The sequence below is a fragment of the Phoenix dactylifera genome, unplaced genomic scaffold (genome assembly GCF_009389715.1).
Source record: "Phoenix dactylifera cultivar Barhee BC4 unplaced genomic scaffold, palm_55x_up_171113_PBpolish2nd_filt_p 000975F, whole genome shotgun sequence".
NCBI classification, from domain to species: domain Eukaryota; kingdom Viridiplantae; phylum Streptophyta; class Magnoliopsida; order Arecales; family Arecaceae; genus Phoenix; species Phoenix dactylifera.
In genome coordinates this window covers 142934-164580 of record NW_024068331.1, presented here as the reverse complement: position 1 = coordinate 164580, position 21647 = coordinate 142934, and the positions used below count along the sequence as shown (strand labels likewise).

Here is a 21647-nt window from a genome sequence, read left to right as displayed (position 1 = left end):
CAGTCCCCCTTTTATTTACAATCACTGCATACCGTATACGGTTGGGAAGGACTGGGAGTTAAAAAATACTTAGGCATAGAGATTGGGTGTTAGAAGAATGGCTAAGAGAGGCTTATTGTTACAGTGTGGTCCAGCGAGGTCTGGTCAATAAGTTTCTTTCAAATATTTAACCAAAAAAAGGGAAAAAAACCGCCGGGCCATTTCCTTTGGGCCCTAGGTTGGGATTTTTTGTGTAGTGGCCTCAAATTACAACCCTTGACACCGAGAGATGGCCTGACCTCGGACCAGGCCGCTCACGGCCCAAAGTGGCCATTTCTGAAGGTTTTTAGTAGGTGAGAGAGGGCGATACGGTTTCTCCGAGGACCATCAGCCATCAGGTTGGTCGTTTCCGATCGCTGGGCAGCGGCAAAACAGCCCTTGAAAACCCCTAAAATCTCGCGTTCGTTGCTTCAATCAATCGTTTTCCTCTTCCTTGACAGCGGATTCAGATCATTCCCAGTCCCAGGTGATTCTTTCTATTTTATTGCTTCCATATTAGGTATTTTTTTTAAATGTTTGGAAATTTATACTCGATATTAACCCCCAACGGAGTACTCAAAATTTCTTTTCTCTCCAGTTTCCTTTGCTTTTGCATGCCTTCGTACTGATGATGGCGCCTTTATTCTTTTTTGACAATATGAGTTTTAGTTTGAGCTTTTATTTTGGCTTTTAGATGGTAAAATCAAAGTGGGCAAGAGAAGAGTATGAGAAAAAACTTGGGGAAAAGGAACAACAAGTGTAGTTTCTTATCCCAATTTTTTTTGCCTTCGTAGAGGCTTATTCTACTTGCACGAATGTCGAGAATATTCTTGAGGAATGCAGTCTTGTGATTGAAAGGACTGAATTGCGGATCCATGGTTGGCGTCCGTATTCTTTCAGTTCTTCCAGATTTGAGGAAGCATTTGTTTTGGCATATTTGAGCTAACATAGGGCCAAATGTTGCTCTGAATGTTGTTTCCTTGGGTTGGAGATCATTGCTTGGTCTGAGTGGTAGAGAATGGTTTTGTTGATAACTGGTGATGAGGAAGTGTTACCAAAGTATAATAAATCAATCACTCAGAAGGCACATAAATGGAGGTTTAACAAAGAAAAGGAAAGAAGAAAGTTACATCCATTTTTTTTATTCATAATCATGCAGTCTTTTCCCAACTATTTAGGCTCCGCTGGAAAGCTACATTCAGGCACACACACCAAAAGGAAGTGACCAGCTAGAATTTACTGGCCTCCCATTTAATCTTCATCTCTTTTAGTTGTCAACTGGTTGTTGGCTTGTCCAATATGTGTGGTCCTCCATTCAGTGCTATCATAGATTTTCCACTTTTAGCTTATCCTTCATGAATCTCAATTTCATTCCCTTAGGGTGTTTTTCTAATCAAAGTAATATTTTCTAGGCATCATCTTATCAAGTAATGTGACATGCTTTAACTTGCTAGCGACATTGATTCTCATTTTTAAAGAGTATTTTCTGGTTAATATGTTTAATTCAGTTCTTCCATGGTATCATCAGAGGCTCAACAATTGATTGTTGAAATGCCTATCACCACCTTATCGTCATCAACATCATGAGAACCCAGGATAGAGGATTAAATGAACCAGCCAAAATCCTCAAGTTGATTTTTGGCATCATCATATTGAATAAAGTTGAAGCACTTGCATGTTCTACCTAACACATGAAATCTGATAATTTGTCTGTTCAAACATAGTTGCAGTGCTACCTAGTTGTTCTTGTAGTTTAAACAACTCTTCAGATGGAGGTAATCAATTCTCTTAGGAACTTAATTAGATACTAAAATGCCGAAAGAGATCAAACTAGTTCCCTAAATTAGAATTAAAGTTGTTGTTGTTGTAGTTTGGACCACGGTTCGCTGTTGTGGTACAGGACCCCATACCGATGCCACGCTAGTACTGTGTCGGTACGGTACGGTACGAATTTTTTTGGCATATTGAGGGTACTCCTTTCATACTGAATATCAGCACTGAACCAGTATAGTATGGTACGTCCTGTACTATTTGGTTCGGGCCGGTGCGACAAACCATGGTCTAGACAGCTCTGCACATGTAGAAAAATAATCAAATACTCTTAAGAACTTCATTAAATATCAGAAATGCCAAAGGAGCTCAAACTTGTTTTCCCTAAATTGAAATCAAGGCTGTGATATTTTAGATTTCCAAATTTCACTCAATTACAACAGTTAACAAATATTATTTCAGTAATCAATTGAAACTAGAATATCAATTTCATGGCGCAAAACCATCTGAGTTTGCATACGAAAAAGGGACTGCTGAAATACCAACCATATCTCCATTGCATTTAAACATGCTTTCTAACTCTAATTTTGTCACAAGTAGGATACTGTGGAGTCTCACCTGAAAGTGGGTAGAAATTAGACTCAAACTCTTTCCGAAGAGCTGACCGGCTGCTTTAACAAGTTTGTTTCCTCCAAAATTCTTATGACTCTCAAAGGGTGACTAGTTAGTGATGCCCGAACTACAACAGGGTTTAGTGGGCTTCTTTTCATAAGAGGTGGCTGACTACTTCAATAAGACTTTCTCCTCTTTAACTTCAATTTATAGGACTCTCGAAAGTTGACTGGTTTGTCATGCACACTTCCCTAAAATTTGAATATTTGAAAGAGATTTTGGCTCCTCAACTTGTTTACAGGCTTGTTCTGTATAAAATGGATTTCCATGCTCTCTTTTAATCCCATTTTTGAATGTAACTGTTGATTGCTCTCTGTTGATGGTAAGAAGTAGGTACTTATGTTTAAATTCATATTTAGAATGACCCTGACAATTCTATTTCCTGGGATAATAAGTACTTCCTATGCACTGGAAATTTGATTCTCTGAATAAAATTTCTCTAGAATTGTCCAACTTGTAGCATAACATATTTGTCAGATGTGAATTGTAGGAATGTTGACGGGTCATGCTATTAGTTTACATGAAAGAAGTGAATCAGATGAGCTTTTACTAGCAGATCCTGTATCTGAGATTGATGACGAGGAAGCAGAAATTTCTGGAAAAGTATTGTATAGAGCCTCATTTGAAGAGCTTGCAAAAAATCATGTGCAATGTGACACAATTATATGGGTATTGATATCATTATTGCTTGTTTTGGCTTGGGGAGTTGGTGTAGTTATGCTTCTATATCTGCCTGTCAGAAGATATGTGCTGCAGAAGGATATATCTTCACGCAAACTTTATGTCACACCCAACAAGATAGTTTACAAGGTAGTTATTGGCTTTCTTATATTTATTTACTTTATTTTCTTATACTCTGCTTATTGGTTCCAGTTGTTGTTCATGACATGATATAATTTTGCAAATAGGCCAGAAGACCTTCCTTTTTGCCTTTCCTAGGGTTTACAAAGGTTGAGAAGCACATACCTCTTCACACAGTCATCGACATCATTATGGAACAAGGTACATGTGAGAATAGTATTTTTATGTTTATATTATTATATTGCATTCTGTTGCACTATGTTTGTCCATGTCTCATATCTTATTCAAGTTTGATCTTTGCATTACCTGACCTAGTAGTTGATCTATATTTGTCTGCAGTTTACTAGATAATAGTTTTTAGCTATTAGTTGTTGCTCTAGACCATAGTTCGTGATACTGTCCTAAACTGGACAGTAGGGGGCGTACCGTATTGGATCGGTTCTAGTATATAGTACAGAAGGCGTATTGACACTCGGTACACTGAAAAGATTCTATACTGTGCCATACCGATACAATGCTAGTGTGGCACTGGTACATATTCCGGTATCGAGATGACAAACCTTGCTCTAGACCTTAACTTTTTAAATATATTTCTTGGACATCTTTAGGGAATTGAAAAATGCCTTTTCTAGTTCAAAATATGTACATGCGGATTTAGGTCTATAATACTTTATGCGGAACTTGCTGAATATGCATGATTAGGCAATAAGACTAATTCTATGGATTTATACAAGATTATAACAACTTAGTTTGGAGTAAGGTCAAGACAGAAAAATGTACCTTCGAATTGGGAAGTGATAGTGCCTTAGATTAAAACATTTTTCCTCTTTACTTCGACCAAGAAATGTGAAAAGTTAGGCACCATGTACTGCAAGTCTTTGATAAGTTGGGATAGTGATGAAAGTTTGTCGAGTTTTTAATGCTATCTCATACATCCTTTTGTTTCTTCAAAGGGAACAACAGGGTAAAGGATTACCACCTTATCCATGTTAAAGTGTAGAAAAAATAATGAAATACATGAAGTATATAGTTTACTATATAAGCAATCTTTTGCAAAATGGGAGCTGTTGCGCTTGTACTTTTATACAACAAATCTATATTGAGCGAAAAAGGTTGTCACTATACTAGTGTTAGTACAGGTAAATGCTTGGTCCTAAGTTAGGTGTTTTGCATAGTAATTTGACTGTTCATCTCTATTATGATAAGCTAATATAAACCCTTTTTCATGTCCTTAAGCCTATATTCATGCTGAAGTGTTTGCCACCTGTCCACCATGTAACAGGAGTGCACTGGCTAAAGGAGAGCTGTTGCACTTCTCAACTTAAATTGATCTTAGGATATCCGATTCCCTGATGCTGTTGCACCGAGTGCTAGCAAGTAAAATTTTTCCAGTCACATGATCACAACTATCCGTGCTCTGTCATTTGCACCTTGCACTTAACATGCATGGGTAATGTACATTCTATGGAACTCTCACAAAATTTAAACATTGACCCTCCTCCTTGGTGCTTCTCTACTTAAATTGATCTTAGGATATCTGTTTCCCTGCACCAGCTGTTGCACTGAGTGCTGGCAAGTAAAATTTTCCCAGTCATATGATCACGACTCTCCGCGCTCTGTCATTTGCACCTCGCACACCTAGCACTAGTAATGACATAACAATTTCAGGGGCTTCTTGTTATGTTTTATACATTTATAACAAGCTTTTAAATAACGGCCATTATTTTGCTGTTATTTGTTGTAATGGCTGTTATATAATGGGAATAATTTCCATTATTTATATGTCCATTGTTCCTCTTAATAAAATAACGTTTTCAATTAGAAACTGCATGCCATCTATGAAATATTCTTTATTCAATGAATAGTGAGTTGAGCAGAAAATGCCATTTTTCTGTTGGCATCTTTAATTTCCAGTTACAATGGCTATTATAACAACCGATATAATAGTCAATAATTTTTTTGTTGATAAACTCAGTCCAGGTTGTTTGAGGCAAACAAGGGTCATTATCTTTGTTATAATGGCAAATGATAATATCTAAGTGTGTCCATTAGTTTGGGAATTTACTATCATAAATCCTCCCCCGCCCCCTCATATCTTTAAAAACCAAATCTCTTCTCTATTTCAAATATGTGCCTTATCTATTTATGCAACCCATGGGCTTTATTGCCCTATCGCTTCCTTGACCTACCAAAGCCTATAAATGGTGTTTTTAGTTTGATGGCATGTTCACTTTTCTAAGTAATCAATGAACTCTAACGCTGATCATGTAAATACAAAAAGAAACAATCTCATCAAATAACCAAAACAAAAGTGTGAAAATGCTTTTAACATTAAAAAATAACTTCTTTTCTTTTGTTCCTTTTAAGGGTGCATTTTGGTAGGGAGCATCTCTTAACCACTTTATGTAGTCTTATCTTTTTTCGAAAGCCTTTAACTGTTAACACTTCAATTATTCGCCACTATGATTGGAGGGTATGATTTTGGGTTTGGGAGCAAGGTTGGAATAATGGCAGCTGTCTCTACTATTACAACACGACTTATTTAGATCTTTATCCATGGACCTTAAGTCTCCTTTCTTGAAATTTTACGACATGTTTTCTGTAGGGTTCTTAAATATGCCCCTTCTTTGTAAGGATACATCCCCATTAGTCAAACTTTTGCTTAAGGTACTGAAAAAGATGACTGCACCAGCTAAAAGTGGACTCTATTTATGGAATGGGGATCATAACCATCAACACTTTATCTCTCACATGATCTCAAGTATCCAAACTTCCTCTTGCATGCAGCCATGTGCCTAACTCTGGTATCTATAGTTGCTTTTTATCACAATTTGAGTCTAATTGTCAAGAATTCAAATTTCACCTTTGTTCAATTCTAATTTATCACATATCTTTTAAAGATTCTAGTTAGAGTTTCCTGTCATTGCGAGACTTGAGAGATCACCTATTTTGAAGATGTTGATAGAGGAATAACTTGTTTCCATAAGAATTTGAGAGTCTTGAGGTAAAATTTATTGAGGTGTAACTAAAATACCTTTGAAAAGATGGTGATGAAGGTTTGATGAAGAAAAGACAGAAGTTTATAAAATTGTGATTTTTTTAATTCTATTTTTGGAGGGTAATGTAGGGCCATAAGGTGAAGCTATTAAATCTGAGTTGGGTGTCAAAGGAGGTGATGATGATGGTTAGAGGGGGATGTTAGGGGTCATCAAAGTTGGGGATGGTTAATCTTGAAAGACTTGGGTACATATAGTAAAAGATTTGAATACATTTGGATTCTATTATATATATCTAAAATGGAGGCTTAGCTTGTATAGGACTCTCCAAAGTCCAAACACTATGTGGACACTAGTATTAGTGATGCCGGTATTAATATGCTTGACTACTATAAAATTTATTGCTTAATGTGCAACATATATTAATGATGGCTGTATTAATGTGTTTGGCCATCATTAAAGAAGTTGGAAAGAGGAGGAAAAAACCATACCTTGTGCATTGTAGGGGGCCAATATTCTTTGTTGGTATAATGATGGGAGTTTTTGCATGGAGGCTTTTGTACAGAGTTCTCCATTTGCCATGTACATGCTTGTATTAGTGACAGGAGTTTTTGCTCGACCGCAATTAAAGCTCATTACTCAATGTCAAGGTTTGCCGTCTTGGTACCGAACCCCGTACCAGTACCATCCTATGACAGTATTGCTATGCGGTATGGTACGAGACAATGAGACGTACCGATTGATACGGCGAACCTTGCTCAATGTGTAACAGAAATTTGGTTATTAAAGCCCTTCTATTTATTATAATTTGTCGCATTATTTTATTGCATTTCAGGAATAGCTGGAGAAAGGAGAATAAATCATACCCTGTGCATCGTGTTGGCCAGTATTCATGATGCCGGTATTAATGACTAGAGTTTTTCTATAGAGGCTCAGCTTGTATAGAGTTCTTTGCTGGCCATGTGGATGTTGGTATTAAAGATAGGAGATTTAACTCAGTTATCGGTATTACTTAATATATAACAGAAATTTTGCTAATGAAGCCTTCTATTTATTATAATTTGTTATATTGTTATATTGCATTTAAAAAAAAGTTGGAAAAAGGAGAAAAACTTGTACCCCGTGCATCATGATGTTGGCATTAGTGATGGAAATTTTTGCATGGAGGCTTTTGTGCAGAGTTCTTCTTTCACCATATGGATGCTGTTATCAGTGGTGCTAGTATTAATGATGAGAGTTTCTGCTCTACCATCATTAAAATTCATTGCTTGATGTGGGTCAACTTGTGCATAGTTTGCCTTTTGCATGTGGACATTAGTATTAATGATACCGATATTAATGATGGGAGTTTCTACTTGGTTATCGTTGTAGTTCATTGCTTAATGTGCAATAGAAATTTGGCTTTTGAAGCCTTCTACTTATTATAATTTGTTAAAATTGTAATATTGCATTTCAAAAGCAGCTAGAAAAAGGAGAAAAAACTCTACCCTACATGTTGCAGGGGCTGGTTTTGATAATAAGAGTTTCTATATGGAGACTCAGCTTGTGCAGTGTTCTCTATTGGCCCTGTAAATGTCGTATTAATAATGGAACTTTATGCTATACCATCATTAAAGTTCATTGCTTAATGTGCACCAGAAATTTGGTTATTAAAACTTTCTATTTATTATAGTTTACTACATTGCTATATTGCATTTCAAGAAGAGTTTGAAAGAGGAGAAAAAATGATACCCCGTGCATCTCACTGGTTATATGCCAGTTTTTCACTATTTCTGATAAAGACTAAAGGAGGCACATATAGAAATACGGTTGTAGGTCCATGTTGAAAAGGTTAGGAGAAGTGATATTGCTAAAATTATATGGATAGAGATGGTGTATAAGGATCTACAATGTCTCCAATTTGAAAAAGGGAGAATATGGTGGTTGAAGCATAGAGCACATTTCCAGTTTAAGAAATACCTTTTTCTTTTCTAACCTGATTGATGGTCACGTTTGAAAGCAGTCTTTGGTTACCAGTCCTCTTCTTTGCTCCTTTCTGATAGCGGGAAGGTTGAGTCCACCTGAACTGAATTATACGGCTAGTTATAGAGAGACGAAGGACCACTTCGTAAGGAGGCAGTTCGACGGTCTTTTATCTCGCGACTGAACTAATAGCAGGCTTAGTTTTGATAGACATGAATTCGGAAGTATGAATTGATATTTGATCCCAAGGCATGTGGATTAGAGATGCATAGTTTGGAAACAAGAATAATATGATAATAATGGTAGAAGTGGGCGGTGGTAAAGTAGAATTGGTTCATTCAAGTGTTTTTGCCTTCTTTTTTGCAAAAATAAAGCAATAATCCATTTTATTACATCTTTCTTTCAGATGTCTACCCATTCCACCCCTACTCTCCATAACATGGTCCCTCATCTGCCAACTAAACAACAATTGAGAACACTATACAATTGAAAGCTAAGCTTCAAGCTGAAGTATTTAGTCTTCCTCTTTGTTTGACAAAAACTCCTTATGCATCACCTCATTTTTCTCCTCCCTTCTCTTTTTTACATCTGCACTAGACATAAAAGTTAGGTCCGTCGAACCGGTATCGGTCGGTGGACGGGTCGGTACGGTATCAGTTTGGTACCGTACCGACACACGGTATGCTTGGGCATGCTAGTTCCGTACCGGCACGCCCATTTTTTTAAAAAGTTTTTCAAGTTTAATTATTTTTTTCAACTTTTTCAATGATTTTAAGTCTAATTTGATTTTTTTTATATTTTTTGATGTTTCTATAATCTCGATTTAATCTAAATAATGCATCTTGTTGTTTTAAAATGATACAAAATATAAAATAATTAGTGAGATGTTGCATGCTATAAGAAACAGCTTGATATATTCTCAAATCAAGTAGTGAGGTAAAAAAATATAAAATAATACAATCAATTACATATATTTAAAGTACAACATATATGTTGATATTTAAAATTTCATCGAGTGGCGAAGCCTTTTGTAAATATTCAGATTATTAGCATAGTCAGGGTACATCAGCCCACCCCTCTAACCAAGTGGCATTGTAGTTTTGTATGTTTATCTCATAAGGAACGCGCTCTGCGTTATAAGCACTCTCGAATCTCTTGCTGAAGCTCTGCATTTAAGAGGTATTCTCTGGCTGATAAATTGGCTGATAAAATGACTGTGAAGGGTCTATCCGAATAAGCCGGCAACAAAATCCGACCCATAAAATACTTTGGGCTGCATAGAGTAATAGCCATAGGAAGATGCCTTAGATGCACCATATCTATATCCGTATTCGTATGGGTTATAGGCTGCCTGTGGTTGTGGATACTAGGATCCAGTATACGACTCGAAACCTAATACGTTTATAGATTCTACTTAATGTGCGAGGTCATCTGTAGCTGCATCATGTTCTTCTAAATGATTTTGAGGAGCCCGTCTCCTATATGAATCGGATCCTCGTGGGCTCCACCAAATCATGCACCGTGGTCCTCATTTTGTATAGCATGCATAAATTGGGACCCACTGATGAATCGAAAACCATACTGCAGTTATGTCTCATAAACGGAGGTCTCATATCCTCTACTCTCCTTGGCCAACAGATTTATGACCACCAGAGTTGCTGCTCTTGGTCTCTGAATCTAGTGAACTGGCTTCTTCTCCACACTCTCTATTAGGGCTGCAGGTGCCATTTGTTTTTCTTTTTTGGTGTTCTGGGCAACTTTCTTATTACTCTTCGTGCTACTCACGGCCGATTTATCCTTTGAGCCACTTGCTGCCTACTTAATCTTTGTGCTACTCTCTGTTTGCTTACCCTTCGTGCCCTTCTCTGCTTGGCTATGTTGGGAGGATGTATGCCCTCTTGGCCGAGTCGATCGGATGGCGTAGTGGCCTCGTATAAGCATCTCTCGATCATATCTTTAAGATGTCTCGGATAAGGAGTCATGTGATGATTGGCTTTCCTATGGCTATGGCCCATCAGTTAGAAGGGTACGTAGAATATTACTGTCTGCCCATTGCCCTACATCGATCCTAGCTTCGCTGGCTACAAAACCGATCGGTCGTGGAGACGATCCTTACTCATTAAGCCCCTCCATGCCTCTCTCTCCTCCCCCTCAGCATAGATCTTCCACCATGATTTGTATTCCTTGGAACCACATTTGATGTTTACGCTGACGTGCTGGGCACAAACCCTATATTTATACTTGTGTCTGTCATCTTGACACAGGTACTCTAGGGAAACTTGCTGAATACAGGTGTCATAGTTGAAAACATCAATTATTGATGTCATTTCATGGAGAGAAGGTTTTCATGGATCACTCTATTGCATTTGGTGGTCTATTTTGAGAAACTTTGGGAAGACTACTAGGTTGTCACAGTAAGTTAGTCTGCCATCTCAGATGCTTACCGCAATGTATCTCTCTCATAGTGTTACCTAGACATGGGACACAGGTGCAAGGTTCTAAGGATCCAAGTATCCTAACCAATCCAACACAATAATCTCAAAAAACTTGCACTTGGAGAAATTGATATAGAATCACAAAAGCATATTTCCATACGTACATACATATACATACATATACACAAACATACATACATATAGATATATGTATGCATATATGTATCTATTGACGTACACATACATGCACACACAACACATTCACTATATATATATATATATATATATATATATATATATATATATATATATATGTAAATTAGTGAGATAATAACTCTAATAAAAGAAGGTTAAGGGAGAGATCCAAACAAATTTAAAACTTAAATGCTATTGGCACTTGAAATACTGAAATGCACTTGAAAAGAGTGCACCATAGTTTTTGATGAAGCAAGGTGGGCAAAATTGGCATTTTGGCCTTGAAATAATGCCCAACTCTCCTTAAGTGGCACAGAAAAGGGACTAATCTTGAAAGAGAAAGAAAACAAGAGAAGAAACTTTAAAATATTTTCAGGTACATGACGGAGTACATATGTCAGCTACCTAAGGCAATGCTTGATGAACTAGCTCAAACCAAGTGCTACTTCTAGCTCTTCCCTTCTCTCTCCCTCTGTATGTGTCTGTCCTCTTTCCTTCGTTATTCTCCTTTTTTTCGCCTTTTTTCAGTAAAAATCTAGGATGAGCCATTGGAGTTGAGTGCAAGTTTTGTTTTCCTTCTTTACCTTCATCTGTTAGGGTAAGACATGGGAGCTAGGGTTTATCTTGCCCCTCTTTAGCCCTTCTGAATTGTCTAGGGAAGAGACATTGCTTTTTATATATCCTTTAAGGACAGTGAGATAGACAACTTATTAGGCAAGAAAGGCTTTAGTTTTCAGTGCATAAAAGTGTGATCCTACGACCAAGCCATGCCTGTGGCATATCTCAGCAAGTGGTGTCATGTATTGTCGTGAGGATACAACAAAAAGCCCAGATTTTCTGTGTCTAGGTTAACTGCGCTTTCATATGTGCTATGTGGGTTTCAAAGATTATTACCTTATGTTGCTTCTTATGCTATTTATCTGTGTTTCGTAGTTCTTCCCGTAGGCAAGTATCAACTTAAATAGTGCATGCTTTACTTGTTTTCAGTAGTATTTGGCTTTTGTTGATGTAAAAGATGCTGCAATTTTTCCCCCTAGATCTCTTGAGTTCTGTGGAAGACGAAGGATTTTCTTTTGTTAAATTATCATATGAAAGTTTAGGTTCTAACTGGGGTTTAGGTTATTAAATAAGCTCAATATATGCAACTTAGCACTTATAGTAGTTTCTATTAAATACTTCTCCACTGAAATGTTGTCTTTTGATGCTTATAGGTTGCCTGCAATCATTATATGGAATCCATACATTTAGGATCGAAAGTATAGCTCATGGCAAAGCTGCACCAGTGGATGAACTACAATTTCAAGGTGTTTCCAACCCAGGACTTCTAAGGAAGGTAAACTCCATCAGTTTACAATTTTGCTTGAGTCAGCAGATGTTTCCATTTACTAGGGGAATTGATAACAGCTGCAGTAGTTTTGAAATTAGCATAGCTAGGATAATTATGCATAATCTTTTCTCTAGGTTTTATAAGCACATCGTAATAGAATAGGATACTTCTAGCTAGAGGTTCGCATTCCAATCATTCAAATGCAATTCAAAGATCAATCAAACTTCATGTTTATGCTACTGAATTATCTTGTAAACTGTTGTATTATTGAATTCCAAGTTGATGGGTTATTAAGGGGATCTATGAAAGAAAACTTAAGTTTGTACCAAAAAAAAGAAAACTTAAGCAATGTGGTTCACAAGATATTATGAAGATTTTATGGTGATAGATGGGAATTTTGAATTCAAACCGAGTTAATAGTTGTCTTTATTGTTATGTTTTTCAATTTGAACAATTCTTCATCTAATGGATGACAAAACTAATCTCTTAATCATGGAAAGGAGATGAGATTATAATAGCCCAAGGATCATGTTCAAGGTTTGCGAACTCAGTACCGGACCTTGTACTGGTACTATGCTGATATATTGTTGGTACATCTGGTATGGGGTCGATTCAGTGTATGGAGACTCAATGCACCTTCTGTACCAAGGTACCGGTATAGTAAGCCTGGTACGAGGCGGTATGTACCGATAAGGTGAACCTTGATCATGTTACCTATATATGAGGTCTTTCTACATGATTTGATTATTCTCAAGGACATCGACCAGTGAACACTTGGCATTGGTTTTTGTTATGTCGGTTCCATCTACCATCCTCCCATGATCACGGGCAATTCTCTCCCTTTTTTTTGTGAAAGAACTAGTAATGAAATTATTTGATTTCAATTTTTTGACTTATCATAAGAGCTGTTCTAGACAGGTTATCTGTCACCCTCTGCTTCCAAGAGAGAGAAGAATATATCCATTGGTAGTAGCAAGAATGTGTTCGATTCTCTCCCTGCAAACTCGACATTTTGCTTCAGTTGACAAACTCGAATCTGCATAATTACGATGTTAAAGAAGTATTTTCCTGTTTTTATAGTTCAATTTACCTGCATGGATTTGCATTAAAATTAACTATGGAATTTGGTTTACATCATTCTTCATCAATTAGAAACATATAACCTAATACAAGCCTCAGAACTTTCTAGTCATAATATTTTATGTTGCATCTTGCTGAACTTTATCATTGTAAATAAATGTTAATTCTAAGTTCATGCATTGAAGTAGTTAAATAATGCATAACATTGTCAGCTTCCAAAGAACAAGTATTTGTGATAATCCTATATGGACAATGTGGGTTAGAAGAGCATCGCGGTCATACTTGCTAGTAATTATAAGATGAAACAGATCATCTCTAATGCTTAGCCTGAGTTCATTTGTAGCATTTATCTTTTTAGCCCGCAGTGAGTCAAGTTAGGTGATTTGGTAAAAACCATCCAGGTTCCTTGCATCTCTTAAGTGAAAAGGAATAGTGATATCATTCTCAGGGAATATGGGTATTAGGTAATGCTTTGTTCCTGCTTCATGGTAGGCTATCTGGTACATCATAGCCTTGGGGAGCTTTTGAGAAAGTTGCATCTGACATTACCTCGGGTAGTGTAGCATTGCTTGATTAATTACTTGAAGGCAGGCTTGGTTTGCAACATTCGATCAAATGAATAACATTTGATAGCCATAGAAAATAACTTCTTGCCTGCTTTTTGAGTAGTGCTATGTACTGCATTGTTGCAATGGGGACACTTCTGTAATTATGCTGTTACACCTTTAGACTGCTGGATTCTTTACTGGAACATATTTAAACCTTTTGGATGATGCTGGATGCAAAGAAATGAAAAGAAATGAACAATTTTTGCTTTCTGAAAGTCAGTTCTAATGGTAGTATAGTAGGATAAAAATGATGTTTGTCCATAACTGATTTTACTTCTCTTACACTTGGGATTTGATTGTCACTCCAATTTGGTCTGGCTGTTTCTTGAGTTACTTAGAACAACTTGATGATCTCCTTGTAATATTTTAAGTTATGTTAAAATTGAACAATGAGGTTATTTCATGCATAGTCATGTTCTAAATTTTGTTGGAAATGAAATATTTAGAGGGAACTTATTGCTTCTGGCATGATTGAGATGAGATGGTGCGTTGAAGTAGTTGAAGCGTTGCTGCCCTCATTAAATGGTTCATAATCTTTAGAAACAGAATCTGTTTTAAAAGTTTTGTTTGATCTTGTTGTCATTTGCATTTGTGTACGCATTTTGGCTTCTAGTGAGCCATGAATAACTGAATTTTTGTGATTAGAATTTTTTTTTGTCTCAGTGTGGGAAGCATAATTTTGGAGGTGCCAGAGCTTGCAGCGCCAGTGATCATGCTCTGGCGGACCCAAAAAAACATTTTTGTCTTTATAATTAATTAAAAATCTCCTTTACAAACGTGCAAGATCTATGAATATTGGCCCTTTCCTCTTTACTGATTGGAAAGATTATCTTGTCCTTTTAGTATTAGTTACCCTTTTTTAGATGTAAATGTGGAAATTTTACAATTACAGATTTGCTTATTATGTCTATTGTTTGTATGCCAAATGGCTGAAATCTGCTTATCAGGACATGGACATTAAGCCTTTGATCTTTTCTTTCCCCCTTGTGTGTGTGCATGCATGTGTATGCATCTGTATTTGAGGTGGTGGTGGTGTTGGGTGGGGGTGGCAGGAAGGAATTGGTTTGGGGGTTCCAAGACAGAAGTTGGCCTCAAGAGTGACTATTATTTTGAATTGCGTGAAATAAATTGATGCAAGTAATTATTTCATAATTTTAATTTTTTGAGATCCAAGGTTCAATTTTAAATCATTAAGTATTACTATCCACAAGTTATATAGCAACTTATATCAAAAAGGATTTACGAAGAATATGGAGTAAATTCTACTTCACCATTCTGTGGATATTGTTTGAGTGATCACTTTGAAACTTGCAAAGCACCTTGAAGAGCCTAATGTAAGCAAAGGCATCCTGGATTACTTTGAAAGTTTTATGACAATGAAATTTGATTTGGATATTTATTTTGAGGAACCAGACTTGGAGTTTTGCATTGGTGAAAAATTATGGCTGTTAGAGTATCCATAATCATAATGATGACATGAGACATTTTAGAGAATCAGGTTTCCTGGTAGCCTGCAGTCCACATTCAACGTAGATGGGTAGCTAACAATTATTTTGAAGATACTTGTGTCATGTACCCAAGTTTAAATCTTACTATTGAAATTTGTGTCAGTTGTTATGTTTTAGGCATATCAAGTTTTTCAATGAGGTTTAGTGAATTGAGTCTTGGATCTAATACAAATGTTGAAATAGATTGTTAGGTTTATAGTCTCTATAAACATGTTCTTTGAAGCATTTATATTATTTTATATAATTTTAGTTGCTTTGTACTGCAATGCAAGAATTAGCTAAATCTTAGCAATGATTTTTTTTCTCTTTTCTTTTTCTTTTCTTTTCTTTTTTGGGGGGGAGGCATGGGGAGATGGGGGGCAGGGGGGATATTAGTATATTCCATTCTTACCTTTGTTTGATGAACTTGTGAAATGTCAGCCCTAGCTGTTCATGTCAGAACACAGTTGTAATATTGTTTCCTTCTAATATTTCATCGTTACAATTGTAAGAAGAACCTAGTTATTATTATTATTACTTGTGTTGTTGCAGAATTTCAACTAAGTATGCTTCTTAGTTCCTACCATAACACAATTTTTTAGGAATGAATTAATTATTCTTTTGGTACATTGATGCGATATTGGGCCCTCTTTATGTAGAGTCTTTATTTATTGTGCATAATTATCTGTGTGAAAAACGAGATGGGCTTTAATTGGAGTCTAAGCTTAAACATTGTTGCACAGACCTGGGCCTGAAATTCTTAATGAGAGTCTTGAGTGTCTAACATGGACGTTGACTTGCTCAGGTACCTATTATATATTCCTTTGTCTTAGAAACAGACCCACATGGTCTCTGAATCAGGGCCAATTATAGTGCTGGCCTTTATAATGTCCTACTATAGAAATGTTAATGAGGGTTGGAGAATGTTCCAAATCTAATATAATACAAAAGTGCTCAACCATGGAGAACCTCTTGCATGATAATTATTTTTAGCAAGATGTTCTCGAATAAATTGATTTTGAAATTAGTGATTAAAAAGCTCATTTAATGCTACTATGTTGTTAAGATCTGTTATCTCATGTCTTTAATTATTCTTCTTAGACAGCATGTGAAGCATGATTCTATAAGGGGAACTTTAATTTTTCCTGTGAATGATCTATGACACTGCTTAAATTTGGGCCATTTTTTAGTCATATCAAATACAGCAAGGGTATGTCCTTCAAAATTTCTAATTTTTAAAAACTTTCATATACAATTTTCTCCTTAAAAAAATGAAGTTGGCACTTCATTTATCCTATATTTATTCTTTATTAGTCTTGTTTATAGCCATATTTACCAACTCAGACATTTTAAAAATTCAAAATCTGCATGTTTAATTAAATAGAAGAAAATTAAACTTGTTGACCTAAATATCTATTATCATATATCAAAAATTGAGAAAGAAGATACCAAATGCAATATCAGTTAATGCGTATGGATTTTCATTCATTTTGGACACAGAGTAACATGAAAGTTTTTAGATTGATTAATAGTTGGAATTGAAGGTCAAGTATATGGTCAGAATTATTCAGCTTATGTCTAGTTGGAGTATGTGGTCTAGATTTATTCACAGATAACAATATTATGCAGAGTAATTTTCCTTTCTAGTTAGATTCTGACCTGTAAAACAGCCCTTTATAATTTCCTGAAGCTTATCATACTGTTTGAAATCCAATTCCCACCCTGGTACCACCCATTGACTGAATTGTGGATCTGATCTGACCTCGTATTTGAGCTAAAATTTGCCCTATATCCAATCTAGGATAGCACCCTTTTTATATCTTTTTATTGGCAGGCCAATCCAAGGCTAAACCACATTGTCAGCCCTAAGCAATCCCAAGAAGGGTAAAAGGGAAGCTACACTGAGGTATAGGAGGGAAGGATGAAAGATGTGAATTTCAGCATCCTGAATACTTGGGAAAGCCAACCTAGTGCTTTGAGCTATAACAATTCCAAACAATTTTCTGTTGGTTGCAATAATCAGCTTACCAGATTCTTTATACGGTACAACTACAGCTAGTAAGATTATTATTGTCAAAAGGATATTACATGGTCTGCAGTAACCGCCCGGTACGGGGCGTCCCGTACTGTATTCGTGGAGAACCGGTATGAAATACGCCTTCAAGTCGGTACAAACTCCGTATCATCCGTTCGAGGTGTACCGACCTGTACCGAGGTGCGTACTGGACCATACCGAGATGGAAATTGAGAAAAATGGTTGGAGAGCTATTTCAACACAGAGATGTACCGTGCTGTATTGGACTGTACCAAACTAATAAAGTATCGATATAGTATTCAGTATCGAGATTGCGGACCTTGAGATGTTGAGTTGAAATATGGCTATGGAAACAATTTTTTTTATATTCACCTGCAGCCAATATGGCATAGTTCCTCACATATAACATGCTGGAAAATGCATGAACGTCTGGTATACATATGCGAATATATACTATCCTGTGTAAAGCCATAATGTAATTTAAAAAAAAAAAAATCTGAGGCAGCTGTTTGCACCCAATAATATTGTAACCTTTAGCCCATGCATACAGTATGACCTTTCATAAGTGATATGTGTGTAAATTACTTTTTGCTACTATTTACCATAGAAAATAAGTCCATTCTCCTTCTGCAGTTGCCTTCATTATTTTTTAGAAAGCTGTCTTCTAATGCTCAACATTTTTTTTCTTCTTTTTTTTGGGATTAAATATGATTTCTTTAATCATGTGTTATTTTCACATTCAAGTATGTATTTTAAGCATCACATTTCCAATGGTTTTCTTCAAACAGGTGAGTAGTTCTTCCTTATATTTTTTCTAACCTGGTTTTGCTCAAATAGAGTGGGACCTGAGAAGAATAAATTCCTTTGGGAAAAAAAATTGAAATGTCTTCTTAGCAACTTTTGTGTGGAGTTCATTGTTAGGGCTGCAAGTGGGTTAGGCTGGATTAGGCACATTGCAAAACCATTCCATGTTTGAATCAACTCTAGAATTTGGTCACAAATTTAAATCCAAGCCTAATCCATTTCTATTCTGGTCAGTCTACAGCACATTGAGATTTATTTTATCAATACGTTGGGTTTCTAGGCCAAACCAGGTTGAGAATAATTCTGAACACAAACTATGAGAAACGCGTGTAAATTGGATACTTAATTTTATGCTGAAAGATATTATGCAAGAAAACTACCATCAAGTAAAATGTAGAAGTTACGAACAAACCATCCTGCATAAGATTGATTGACAAACAGATTAATTACGATTAAACACAAATTGGTGATTAATTACATAAAAGTTATTATTGCTAGCAAATTGATTTCTTAAATTCAAGGAAGGTTGCGGAAAATATAGTGTATTACTTTAGGGTCTGTTCATGTTGTCTGGATTCAACTTGAAGTAAATACTGATCCCTATCTGGTCAATATTAGAAAAGATCATAATATTTTTTTGATCCAAGCCTAATCCAAATAACACCAAATCAAATTGGTCCAGGTTATTTTCAGGTTGGTTCCATATTGGAAGCTGGTTTGTTCAACCCACCTGCAACCCTACATAGCATGCAAATGGCCTTTTTTTTATCACCAGGCCTTCCTGCTTTGTTCATTATAAGCAAATATTTGGCAAGTTAATAGATCAAATTTATCATCATTTTGGAGTCTTTGCATCTCACTTGTCAGATGAGCTGTGCTGGATCAGTAATCTCTTGATTCTCATGTCTTATTATTAATATGTTTCTTTTTTCTTTAATTTCAATCATTGGAATACTCAATTATCTTTGATAATTAGTGAATCCTTCATGATTTAGAGACGTGTCCATTTCAAACTAACTGAGTACCCCATTTAGGTTATTATAACAGAGGCTGCAAAGAGTATCCAAGAAGCCAGGAGTTGGAAGCCTACAATGCACCCCGGGGAAGGTCTATCCACACCAACTCATATGAGATCTCTAACCGAGGTTCCAGCAATTGAGAAGTTTCAATCTCCTGGCTGGAAGGTAATAGGTTAAATTTCTTGTAGTTCGAGTCCTTTTTTAGGTGAGGTAGTTCAACTTGTTTAACGTTTGTTTGCATGCTCTAAGTCAGTGTCTTTGATTGTGATTCACACATCATACATAAATGCCTTTTACCCTTCTGTGGTAGTTTTTTCTTTCCTTGATAAAACTATCCTGTTGGTCTACACCTGTTTTCATGAGTTATTTAGTTTAAGGAACAACTTTGTGTGTTGTTTAATAGAAAAACCGAGTCTTTCTTCGACTGGGCTTGACTTATAAAACATGAATAACCTTGTTAGTTTCCTGTCAAGTGCGCGAATTGTATGACCACAGCATACATAGATGCCCAAAATGTTGATACCTAATTTGTACTTCTATTCCCCATTTAACAAGTCCTAATCCTGAATTTTATCATGCATAAATGCATAATTGTGCTATCATTATATAACATTTGTTTTCACATCTATAGTCTTTGCACCAAACTATAGGAGTTTTTGGGATCCCCTAGCTTGATGTGAACTTTGTTGTATGGAAAATTGACATTCGGCTTTCCTAAAACATCAGAGAGAGAATCTAGGATTTTAAAGTTAACTGTTGATTTCTGCAGATGGGAGATTCTGTAAACCCTGAAAGTTGGGTACTGTAAATTGAATCTCGTTAGTATCTCGTTAGTTGATTACATATCCCATTTATGGAATTATGGAGTTGCATACCAACTAATTTGGCCTCTGCTGCAAGCCAGCGTTCACTGCAATGTCAGTTGATCACACAATGACACCATGATATAGTATATACATATAATAGCCGATTTACTAATTGACCAATCAATTATGTGATGCTTCTGGAGATAAATGATTTCCAATAGAGTGCACATAACTATATAACATTTGTTATGAAATGTGCAGGTCAAAGCTTCTCCTAGACGTGCTCTGTTTGAGGCTGGAGGGGTCATACCTGGAGACTTGTTGCTAAATAAACTTGAAGAAATAAAGCAATCAGTAAAGGTATGGGACTTGTTTTGTGTTAGCTGAACTTTGAAGAAAATGCCTTATGATTGGTATTTAATTTTGCTAATCTTTTAATTGATTTATGATTAATTCTCCATATTAACTGTTACATTTCTCATTGTCTGTCAACAGAAAATCGAATCTTTTGTGGGAACACAAGATTCATCTGATGGTTGCTGAGTTGACATTGTGCTATTCTTTTTCTCCCCAGTTTATTTTGTATCATATAGGTCTTTTCAAAGCTTTGTTTTGCAAGTGACTATTTCCTTTTTTTGAAGTATATTGTCTTGCAAATAACTTGTAACAATGGATGTGTGTAATCATCATTTTGAGCAGAAGAAGAAAGAATAGTGCAAATACAAATTCTCTGATTGAAATTCTGCTTGGTGGAGCTTCGACTTCTCTCTGCAAAATAAAGCCTTCGATTCATATTCAGGAAGAAATGAAATAGGTTGAGAGAATATGATAGCCAGACCAAGAGGCCAAGTGCAGAAGAGTGAATTAGGTTCAAAGCAACTTCTTCGGAAACCTGTTTATATTGTTCCCCATTGGGATGAGTTAGTAATGGAGCTTACAGCAGGAACATCGAGATTTGAAGCAGGTTGTGTATGGTTCCCGAAGATGAGGGATTTAGAGTATTTGAGCAAATAAGCTCAAGGCATGCCCTTTAGCATGGAGCACATCTTATAACTTCCAGAAGCCAACGCCATCATGCTAGGTATTGAACAGCTGACTATGAAACTGTTGGCATGCCCTACCATAACTCAAGGTCCCTGGACCCATGCACTTCACAACATGACGCATTTCAGAGGAATTAGAAGTTGGTCTACTGCCAAATGTCGTCGCTGATTGAAAAATAGGCCAGATATTTAGTTTCTGTTTGTTTAATGGTCTTCTGCTTTATTAAGATAATTTCTCTGTTATTGGGTGATACCAGAATTGTAGAAAACAATGGCATACTGGTGTTGGGCGTAATAGATACTCATCTAAATATGTTGCAGAAATTGTAATTTGCCTGTAACTTCCTCTTGTAGTTGCGTGGAATCTCTTTGTGGGTTCAATGATTATATTCTCCATAAGATTGTGATTTTGCTTTATCCACATATCTATGAGTCACCAAGTGAAATATTCCCTCCTAAAGTCCTTAAGGGTTTGTTTAGACGGTTTTAATATTAAAAGTAATTATTCTATCCTCAACATCATTCAAATGTAAAATTTATAATTGAGAGTTTATGGAGAAGTTTTTGCTAGATAATTTGGGAAACTTGA

The 21647-nt window shown here is 36.1% G+C and overlaps 1 protein-coding gene across 4 annotated transcripts; it reads left to right on the top strand.

Moving 5' to 3' along the window:
• Nucleotides 1–291: 291 nt before the first annotated feature.
• LOC103696497 lies at nt 292–21384 on the top strand. Of its 4 annotated transcripts, none has more exons than XM_039121106.1 (8): nt 296–505; nt 2938–3270; nt 3369–3462; nt 7093–7158; nt 12061–12182; nt 19225–19374; nt 20277–20375; nt 20511–21384. In XM_039121106.1, exons 2-8 carry the CDS (start codon nt 2953–2955, stop codon nt 20556–20558), a joined length of 897 nt encoding a protein of 298 aa, XP_038977034.1. In that variant the 5' UTR covers nt 296–505; nt 2938–2952; the 3' UTR covers nt 20559–21384. The 4 variants fall into 4 exon arrangements, with proteins under 4 accessions (XP_038977036.1, XP_038977034.1, XP_038977033.1 ...); XM_039121105.1 differs by having other exon boundaries at nt 300–505; nt 2951–3270; nt 20511–21382; XM_039121108.1 differs by lacking the exon at nt 19225–19374 and having other exon boundaries at nt 292–505; nt 2951–3270.
• The last annotated feature ends 263 nt before the right edge of the window (nt 21385–21647 follow it).

What these genes read in the sequence shown, in the direction of transcription:
- LOC103696497 (XM_039121106.1), top strand. Translation starts at nt 2,953, where the DNA reads ATGTTGACGGGTCATGCTATTAGTTTACATGAAAGAAGTGAATCAGAT. An exon ending in CCAACAAGATAGTTTACAAG is followed by an intron (nt 3,271 to 3,368) that starts GTAGTTATTGGC and finishes TTTTGCAAATAG; the next exon opens with GCCAGAAGACCTTCCTTTTT. An exon ending in GGCCAGTATTCATGATGCCG is followed by an intron (nt 7,159 to 12,060) that starts GTATTAATGACT and finishes TGATGCTTATAG; the next exon opens with GTTGCCTGCAATCATTATAT.